This window comes from Gavialis gangeticus, unplaced genomic scaffold (genome assembly GCF_001723915.1).
Source record: "Gavialis gangeticus isolate Ggan-Ray unplaced genomic scaffold, GavGan_comp1, whole genome shotgun sequence".
In the NCBI taxonomy this organism is placed as follows: Eukaryota; Metazoa; Chordata; order Crocodylia; family Gavialidae; genus Gavialis; species Gavialis gangeticus.
In genome coordinates this window covers 11,603,935-11,614,422 of record NW_017729027.1, presented here as the reverse complement: position 1 = coordinate 11,614,422, position 10,488 = coordinate 11,603,935, and the positions used below count along the sequence as shown (strand labels likewise).

The 10,488-nt window shown below is 38.5% G+C and overlaps 1 protein-coding gene across 1 annotated transcript in view; it reads right to left on the bottom strand.

Annotated features, from left to right (window-relative positions):
• The window catches only part of PHIP (pleckstrin homology domain interacting protein), a 217,830-nt gene that overhangs the window by 29,198 nt on the left and 178,144 nt on the right, over positions 1 to 10,488 (bottom strand). Inside the window, exons 22-28 of the mRNA XM_019520451.1 lie at positions 7,062 to 7,169; positions 6,375 to 6,499; positions 6,091 to 6,173; positions 5,184 to 5,295; positions 4,876 to 4,937; positions 2,758 to 2,913; positions 773 to 893 (exon numbers count right to left, since the gene is read on the bottom strand). Of these exons, the coding sequence (XP_019375996.1) occupies positions 773 to 893; positions 2,758 to 2,913; positions 4,876 to 4,937; positions 5,184 to 5,295; positions 6,091 to 6,173; positions 6,375 to 6,499; positions 7,062 to 7,169 (767 nt within the window). The remainder of the gene's footprint in view (positions 1 to 772; positions 894 to 2,757; positions 2,914 to 4,875; positions 4,938 to 5,183; positions 5,296 to 6,090; positions 6,174 to 6,374; positions 6,500 to 7,061; positions 7,170 to 10,488) is intronic.

Below are 10,488 nucleotides of genomic sequence, written 5' to 3'. Positions count from 1 at the left end.
GGGGGAGAGGACACGGGAGACCAAGGGGGCAGCCGCCACCTTGCCTGTTGCCCTTCATGCTGCACCCCTCAGCCAGTTCCTTCCCCTCCCAGCAGTGAGGACTGCTGGTTCCCACTGAGGTGCCAGCATTTTATTTTATTTTTTATTGGTTGATTTAGCAGATTTCATGGACAATCCTGGATTTCATGGTTTCCACAAAACCTGCAAGACTGCAAATTAAGTAGGTCCCTGTGCATGGGCTGCCCAGCTGGGCAGCACACAGCTGATTTAAAAGCCAAGGGGCTGCCTCATGACAGTATGCCCCCTTCCCAGGCAGGGGAAAGGGTAGGCTATCAAGTACTAGCCTTCCTTAATGGTGGGGGTGAGCCCAGGGAGCAGCCCTCTCACATGCCTTTTAGCGGGATAGGTATCCAGCCAGGGGCCAGTAATACATGTATACTCCTGCTCCTTGGCTGTTTTTCTACCAGCAACAATTTCTCTGAAATCTGTACTAGTAAAAATGAATCACTTGTTTGTGACCTTTAAGAACATAATCCCTATACAGACCCAAACCTTGATTCTGAAATTTTAGTCCACAACCCCATGAAGCCAATTTTGGGATCAGAGAGCTGAATAACATAACATTCTGAATTTAACATCTGAACAAGACCAAGACCAAGTGAGTAAATCACTGGAAACTAACCCACTATTTCAAACTCTTGTTCAGACAGCCTATCAAAGGCCAAACTGATTTGGCAATACTTAATAAAAACACACGAAATGTTGTTCTAACCTGTAAAATCTGCTTTCCAGTCTTTGTTTAATTGTACTGAGATCTGTGGGATATGCCACAACAGTGCAATACATAGGGTAAGCTTGGAGGTCCACAGGTGCCACAAATGGAGAAGCAATATCTAAACAGAAATGAAAAAATCAAATTCATATTATGCAGAAGTAGCCCTTTAGTAATCCCTTATAACTTCTACATTTTCCCCACATACACAATACTCTTTAAAGCTTTATACAAAGCACAGAGCAAATATAAAAATCGACACATATTATATATTAAAAAGCTTAGTAGCATTTCATATACAGAAGTGCACGATGTAGCATATGCCATTAGCATAATTACTACAGTAATTAATCAGTGATCCTGCTGTGCATGAAACATGACACTCAGCCTTACGTATTCAAAAATGAAATTATTTCCAACTATAAATACAAATACCTAATTTATATAATTCAAAATATGTAATTCTAGAATATTAACTGGTACATCTGAATTAAACTATGCTTTCCTAAAGTAGTGACATCTTAATATTACAACTCTTTCGGCCTCATGATTTGTGAAAAGCAATTCTTTAGATTGTTACAATAATTAGGTTGTAAGGAACCTCAGCTTTTAAGACAACAGGATAAAGCAGAACCTGGGTTCTTCATAGGGTTATTTCTTTAGCTCCCTGTAAACATGAGGGCTTGGAAAGTATCAAGGGCCACAGCAAACAACCACATAAAACTGCCTGAAGTGCTCCAGCTATTTTCTGTAGCTTTTATTACTAGAGGCACCGGTTCTCCAACCAGCTGGGAGTGTTCCAGATGAGTGGAGTGAAAGCTGTAGCAACTGGCTAAGTAGCTCATACTAAGTTTGGCAACTTCCTGAAAATTCAGCAGCTTGTAAACCATCCCAACAAAAGTGTGGTTCTACCCCAAACCGGCTAGTCCTTAGTATTATCAAATGGGGCATTATTATAGACAGGTTTAGTGGGATCATTTAAAGCACTGGTTACAGATATACAGTAGTGAAAAACTTAATTAAAAACGTATTTCCACTAGAAACACACAGCACACTACATGCAGCAGTGCCAAACATATGCTTGGTAATGTCCTTGAGGTTATAATTAATATTTGTGTAGTGCATTTTCTTATTTATTGGAAGCAGAAAGAAGCTTCTTATAGAGATGCAATGTGTCACCAAAGGAAACGTGCTGTATAAAGGTATATCAAAATTTGGCATTTTCTTACTTTTTCTGCACTGATACATGATATATCTCAGTCTTTGATTAGTTATAAAAGAATTAACAATTATATTACAACAGCTTATAGTAATGCATTTTCAGAAGGTGCCAACACAACAGCAATATTTTCTGTAACTGATTATCAAACAGTTCACTACGAATTTAATCAAAGTATTACTCTGCCCACATATTCTCCGCATTTCTTTGAGAGAGATCTCTCCCCCTCTTGAAGATATCTTTTTTTCCTGAGACTGCAGCACACAGCAGCTTAGTCAGGGAAGAAAACCTATGTAAAATGTATCCACTACAACATTCTGCAGAAAAAACAAACGCACCTTTTTATATTTGTTTGTAGTACAGTTTAACTTTTTTTAGTTTAGTTTTTGGTGTAGAGGCCTGTATTCTCAACCTTTACAAAAGATACTGGAGATATTATAAAAAGGAACTCAGTGTTTAATACTTTCTAAAAATTAAGTCTCTTCCAAGACTCAAGTTACACATAAAAAAAACTTTAAAAAGTAAAAATATATCAGTTCAGATTTGAAGATATGGGCCAGACTATCTTAATGGGATTTACTATGCACATATATCATGCTTTAAAACAAACCATCTTCTTCTTTATCAAGTAATAAAAAGCTAGTGTATGACTACTACATTTGATCAATGACATTTCATGATTTTGTGCACTGTGTCCTAAAAAAAGTGCACAGCATTATATCCCCTATTATATATCACTTCTATAAATTAAGTAACAAATGCTTACCTAGAGTCATGAGCTGGTTTATCCCCGAAATAATTCTCTCACATTCTTCATCTCTGGTCCTGGAACCCCATTCTCCATCCAGAGGTTTGTAGATTAATGCTCTGCGTTCACCTTCAGTTAAAGGAACACTAGTACCCAGTTCTTCAGGAAACACAGCTAAAACAGAATAATAAATGCACCTCACAAAACAGACTGTTGAAAACACTTAACTTCTTATATTGTAAATATTACATACAGCTATTAATCCAGAAGTAAATAATAATACTGAATGCATAGGATAACACTGTTCCAATAAACAAACTGAAATAATTAGTTCTTAGTTTATTCTAAAGCAACCAAAACATTCATTGCAGTTCTGATACTGTTTTCCATATTTATTCAAATCCAAAATGAGGTGCGTCCCCCACATTCAACCTGGGGGAAAAAACTTTGTCTTTTTTTCCTAGAGCTGGGGGGAGAGTGTGTGGTACATGGGGGAGTGGGGCACAGAAGAGAGACCACACAACAGCAGGAGAGCTGCTGCAGCTCTAGCCTTGACCCGGACTGGGATCAGGGCTGCTGCCAATGCTGCTGCCTGGCCAGGGCCAGAGCCACCGAATAAGGCAAGCAGCAGCAGGCAATACAGGCACTAGGGAACATATGGGGTAGTAGGAATTGGAGGGGGAGGAACAAGTGGCAGAGGGGACAGGCAGCAGGGTGGCAGCTATCAGCTAGCAAGTGATATGGGAGAGACAAGTGGTATGGGAGGGGGAGAGAGGCAGAGGACCAGGAGTCTTTGCCTGTTCCCTTGCTGCAGCAGAGGGGAGCAAGAATTTAAGACCTCCTCCAGTAATAAGATTCTATATATGCAACATTCAGAGTTTTCTTGGATTTGTTAAATAGGGTATATTCTTTTCTGTATATTATTGTCTGTTAATTTAAAATCCCAGAGTGCAGCTTTATACATTTCCAAGCAGTTTGTTGGAGAATTTGTTTTTGCAAAGAAACAAAGGTAGTTCCATAGTTACAAACTTCCAGAAAGAACAGAAGGCGTTAGTTTTGCCCTAAAGAAGTCTCCTGAAACTCCTGTTTTTAAGACTGCCTTCTGCATTCTTCTATATTGCTGCAGTTACACAAAGTGAAAGTGTTTGAGATGAGCAGCCACCAAAACATCCTCTTGAAGGGCTTCTCAGTTTTGGAATAAATTCCCAACGTAGCTAGAATCTGTTGCTTTTCACGGTATGCTGAAAAGTCTCTCTGACAAAAGTTACAGGGAGGGAAGGTACAAAAAGGACGAGTATCAGGGATACAATAAAGTGTTCTTGGTGAATTTAGGTCTGACACTTATTTGGTGGTCTTTTCATTTTGATCATTAAATATTCTGCCAATTTTAAATTTTTGTGTTGCCATATTTTTAATTATTTTAAGAAGTATCAAGGGCCTGCAGAAAGTATTTCAATTTTTAAAACTGAACGATTAGATGAAAATATTAAAATAGTAATTTATTTTAATATAATACATACAACAGCATCATACCTATTAAGTGTAGGTAGAAAAGAAAACAAGTTTAAGGAAGGCTAACTCAGATATATATATAAAATCAATCTCATTTTTTATCAAATTAAAAAAGAAAGCACACACAAATATGGACAGAAGAAATACCACTGGTAGGCTGACTTCTCAATATTCTTAAGAATAATGGAGCAAGCCCAACCATTGCCAATTAACCCTAAACATTTGTGCCTATAAAAGTAGGAAGTGTGTTGGTAATGACAGCAGTAAGTCTTCAGGGACTCAGTTTCCAGAGAACCCATGAGAAAACATGTTCATCCTCAGCAACCTTTGGAAAAAGTGAAAGGCCAAGAGCTGCTGAGAATTGCTTCAAGATTTTGATCTGTTAGACTGAGTAAGATTATATTCCCTGTTAATCTAGTCTCAAGTCTATTTAAAAAAGTGTATTTGTAGTTTAATACCTCATTTAAATTTAATCGTGAATTTTTACTGAGACTGTTTTGCAATACTTATTTATTCTTAGCTCTTTACAGAACTTAAGCAAATTGATCAAAAACCATTTCCAAAAAGGCATGTTCCCTCTTTCTGTACTTTAAAGTAAATTAAGAAATCTACAGATGCACACACCATTATTCGGTATAAGCTCCATATCCCAAGGACTCATCTTCTCAGTGTCACCATTGTCCCAGCTTAAAGAAAAAAATAACCAGTTCAAATTAATTTTAATAGTCCTAAGACACCTATAAACAATTTATAAATGGTAAGTTATATAGTTACAACTACAACTAATTGGTTTACTTTATAAAACAATATTAAGAAATACACATGCAAATACATTCTAATAACTAAAATCACTTTTAATCAGGATTGGCATACAAGATCTCATTTTTTAATAGAAAATGTATTAAAAGCTGAAGTAAGAAAAATATGCTAACCAGACGTTATAACACTGAAACAAACTATCGGGGTAATCGGGCTGAAGAGGTTCCTGGCTTTCAATTGTTCCAAACCACCAAGCATCATCAATTATGGATCTGAAGCGATCACCTAGACAAGAATACAAAATAGTTCCATCACTACAAATAGCTACTGTCATAGTCCAGTTCTTCTAGGAATTTTTATTCCATTTCATCCTAGTTTTCATAGTACACTCATTCTTTGGAGATGCTGTTTCAATGTGGAAATCTAAAGTGTATTCAGACTGACGCTTTTAAAGTAGGAATGGACATTTATTAGGAAGAATATTTACTGAATAGTCTTCCGGAGCATGTAAGAGTGCTCAGTGCTGGGCAGCATGAACAGCAAGTTCAAAATTCATGGAGCTAGCAAACAGGAGTGGCCCTCATTGCCCTTGCCCTCCTTCTGGCCTCTGGAAGCTTTAGAACAGGGGCAGGCAAAATATAGCCTGCAGGCCAGATGCATCCTCAAGGCAATAAGAGTTCTTCTACTCTAGAACAGGGGTGGGCAGTACTAATAGTAAGGCAACCTTGTGACTTGGCCAGCTATTTGGGAGGCCCACCTCTGCCTGATCAGCACAGAAGGGCTTCTTCTTCCCCCAAGCAACCACCCTGCCCAACACAGCCTCCTCTGAAAAAGGTGGCAGAGGACAATTTAGAGCATCTAATTTGATGAATAGAGGCTGCAGTGTTGGAAGAGAAAGCAGTCCTCTGCACAGAGTAGGGATGGCATGGAGCCCTCCACAGGAGCTGCCAGAAAGGGACTAGACAGACATTTTAAAATTTCAATACAATATCGAACATTCATCTATGGTACTATGTTTCCTAATAAAATTAGACACCATGGAACCAGATAATATTATTAAACAATCTAACTATCACCTACCTATATTCCATCGTCTATGTTTTGCATCATCAAACTGTTGCCGTAAGACAAGGAAATCTATAACATCTGGCATATCATGATACCTAGATAAAACCAAAATAGTAGAGAAGTTTAACCAGCAAGACAGTATGAAAAACCATTTAATGTCAAAATGCATTTGAAAGCAAACATTTAGTATTTTAGATAAGTTGCTTACAAGAATACATATGTTCTTCAGCAGATTTTAAAGAAATTACACATTAAAAATAGTTTCTCTATTTGAACAAAAATAATGCTTCCCTTACTTCATTGTGAATGATCCTCCAGTCAGTTTTCCAGTATCTGGATCAAGAAAAGCAAGTTTAAGGCAGCAGAGAGTAGGCAAACCCACTTCATATTTAATTCCAACTATCTTCATCAGTTCTTGCTCCTGAAGAAATAAAACATGTTTACTTAAGATAACTTATTTTTAGAGGACTTTAATCAGAATAAGAAATGGAAAAAAAGTTGATACATTTTTGTGGTACAACAGATTTCATCTGCAATTTTTGCTAAATTGATCAGACATATTTTCAAATATATTTCTTGAAATAAGAAGTTATGATTTCCAAATGTGGCCTCCTTACAAACTTAACTGTTAGTTGTGATACATTTTCTAGCAAGGGTGAAAATAAATCATACTGATTGGTAAGAAAATCAAAACAGATCAAAAGAAATATATGGCTTTGAATAGGGTTATGATTTTTTGTCCCATTCTTAAGGCATCACATTCCTGACATTTAAACATTTACTTGATTGATGCAGAAGATTTAAATATTATATATTTTTTCTTAGTTAAACTTTCAAAGCCAGAGTTAAATACACATACACCAAGTAGCTTTTCACACCACAAGTATGGACAAGTTATGCAAACTACCACCTTTATAAAATTTCTTCTATATTACTTATTTAAGTGACAGCATCCAAGAGGGAAGAAGTGAGAAATACCATACCCGGAGTTCCATTTTATGCCACGGCTGTTTTTTGGGATTAATACTGTATATTTTGTTCTTTTTGGCCATTACAACGTATGCTTCATGACCTTGTCGGAAATAATAAACCTAAGAATGAAATGTGGAAATTAGCTAAGCAACATTTCAAAATACCAAAATGTTAGCACAATATGGATATACAATGCGCTTCTTTCTACGCCCAACGTGAGTGAGTAGCAGCTTTTGTAAACTGGTATCTTTATGAGGCCTTTTGCTTTTACAGACATTTGCTATGCATGATGGTAATCAAATCAACAGACAGATAAAAAACATAAGTGCAGCAACAACTGTACTAAACATTAAAAGATGGAGTTAACACTGTCAAAAGCCAAGTAATTCAAAGTTAAAGCAAATGCTCTCATTAACTTGTGTAATAGGTAGGGGGGAAATGGAAAAACACAAAGGTAGGATTATCAGAAGTACTCTAGTAATTCAGAAACACAAATCCAACTCAAAGTCATTTATACTATATATTTTATCTAAAGGCAAAAACCAGTTTGAATGATTTTAAAGACTTGTCCATGTAGTTAGAATAGTTGCATGTAATAATATAATGTTCCACTGGCTGTTAGCTGGAACACCATGGTCAGGTTGGTCAATAACTAGCTAGAAATGTCACTTATATCTAGAGTTATAATTTTAGGAAAAAATAGAAAAGGTTAGATTTCTGGTTTTAAAATTTCATAAAGCAAATTAAGCCATTAGATGTGGGATGGACAAATTCTTCACAGTAATTTCTATGTGAACGAATAAGCCAATGGTTTTCAACTTTTATAGACACAATGCACTCCTCGTTACACTTGAAGGACCCCATGGAAAATACAAGTCCTTAATTTTCACTCTTTTTACTACAGAAACATAATACAGCAGTTTCTCTTTTACAAGGAACTCAAGACAGACCATACAGGTTCAAATATTTTTAACACTGAATAGGAATTTATAGCAATATGAATAGGAATTTCAAATATCTAGGTTCATCTTGTGAACTATATTTGCATGCATAACAGGGGGCATAATATTTGGGGGCAAACACTGTGTTGCCCCCTAGAGCCACTTTGGAAGGAACTCAAGGCACCCCAAGGTGCTGTGGCACCCTGATTGTGAATCACTGTTATAAACCAATCATCAAAAATTGTAAGAAGCATTAAACTTATATGAGACCATTTTTGTATATTTAAAAAAATTCCACCAAAGGTTTAAAATCAACCATATTTGAATATCTAAAAGGCGAAGTGTCTGAAGGAAGTACTAAAGGGGTTTATATAGCTCCCTGCTTTACTGGTGGCAGATTAAAGTGTTATGTCTTGTGTTGTGTCAGTGTTGACTGTAGTTTTGCAAAGGGGCTAAACAATATATTCGTATAGGATGGTTTGGATAGGGACGATCCTGCCTCAGGTGACCTCTCACGGTCCCTTCATATTGCTCTATGACTATGATGAAAGTGCTGAACACTGCTGACATAGTGAGGAAACAAACTGGAGATCTTGCATGCACTTGAATAGATTGTTTTAATTTTAGCATGTCTCTTAAGCTAATTGGAACACAAGGCTCGAGTAAAAAAAAAACCAAAATCTGTGTTCTGTATACCAGTGCTGTACCAATTATTTTAAAATGGGACTTTCCTCATAAAATTCCCTAAACTAGGAACAGTTTAGGGGATTAGGACAAAAAATAACAGGCTATGAGAAGCATTTTATTCTACCCTCTGACCACAGTATGTAGCAAGCTAAGTGAGTGTATTGTCCAAACATTCTACAAAAAATACCCCTAAAATGAAGTCTTTTCCCAATGAGTTTATACATGAAGGCTGAAAAGATGTTCTCCTTTGCCAACTGTTATGATACTTATAATGGAAGAACAAAACCCAAGCAAACAAACACCCACGCCCCCCCTCCGTCATGTTATGAAAACTGTAGTAAGAATAATATGGATAATATATATTAATAATTTTAGTAATACTTTATGCCACCCTTTCACAGTAGATGTCTGATTGCATATAGTGCGAGACTGCAGGCATTCCAGGGCTGCCTGCATTCTCCAGCAGCCCTGGGCAGGTGCTCAGACCTGACTGACAACAACCCCAGGTGCTTGGCCCCAACCCAGGGCCACTGTGTCTGCAGTTGCCCTGTGAAGTGGCCAGCCAGGGTCAGCTGACCCCCTGGCCCAGAACAAAAAAAAAAAAAATGTAAAGGCAATGGGGCTCAACCTGATTCTGCACTGCTTTGCTGCTCCCTCTGGCTTGTGCTGCGATTCCACTCTTCTTGAATTCCTGGCTTCTCAATCCAGCTTCCTCTCCAACTCTGCTGACTTCCCTGTGTTTTCCTAGACCCCACCCTCAGACTGACCTCCCTGGCTTCCTGACCCAGCTTGTCCTTAGACTCTATTCACTCCTGACACTGGTTAGCAGCTCAATCTCAGGGTGGCTGTAGACCTGGCAACTCATGACGCAGCATAACATCAGCAGGAAAGCCTAGTTCCTCACTCAGCACCTGCAGAGGAATTCCTGGAGTGCACTACTGCAGGCAAGGAAAGGCCTGAACCTTCAACGGAATTTCCGAGATGCCCGTCTGCAAGCAGGGGAACCCATGCAAGTTACCCCACCTTGCAGATGCAGGGTATGGCAGCATGAAATAAGTACTGGGAATTCACTCAACTCAGGATGCAATACCAAGGCTGTTCTCTCAAGATCAGTCCCCCTGAAGCCTGGGAGCAGCAGGGACCTGACCCTGTAGGAAAATAGCTCCAGGTAATAGTTGTACATGCCAGTTATGCAGATCACCTGTGCTAAGACGCATCCTGGCAAAGATGATCCCACTACAAAGACAACATCTGTTTATAGTCTATGAAAACCTTTAGGTCATTAGTATCATGTTGCAAAGGTTTTATTCAATATTTTTGCTTTTAAATAAAAATAAAACTACTCTGTCGCCTTGTTTAGGTTACAGAATGATACATTTTGTAATTTTTTAAAAGCAATCTTTCAAAATACTTAAATAAATTTTAAGGGCATTTTTAAGTGATCTTTTAAGGTTACAGAATGGAGTAGAAATTTTTAGAGCTGGTGAGTAGGGGGCATGTTTGTTTTGTTTTTTTTAGCTGCCACAGACTGGGGCCAGGCAGGGGATGGGGCTTCTCCAGGGGCTGTACTTGCCTCTGCCCTGGTAGGGGAAGCCGTGGGGGCAGCTCTGCCCTGATGCTGCTTGCCCAGCCAGCATGAGGGGGGAGGAAGGGGCACGATGCAGGCACAGCTCGCTCTGGGCAGCAGCAGGGCATAGCCCCCGCTCCCAGCACTGCCATGCCTGCATCAGCACTGGGAGCAGCGGCTCTGCCACTTGCCAGCCTATGAGGGCAGGGTGCAGGATACAGGCACAGCAGCGCTGGGAGTGGG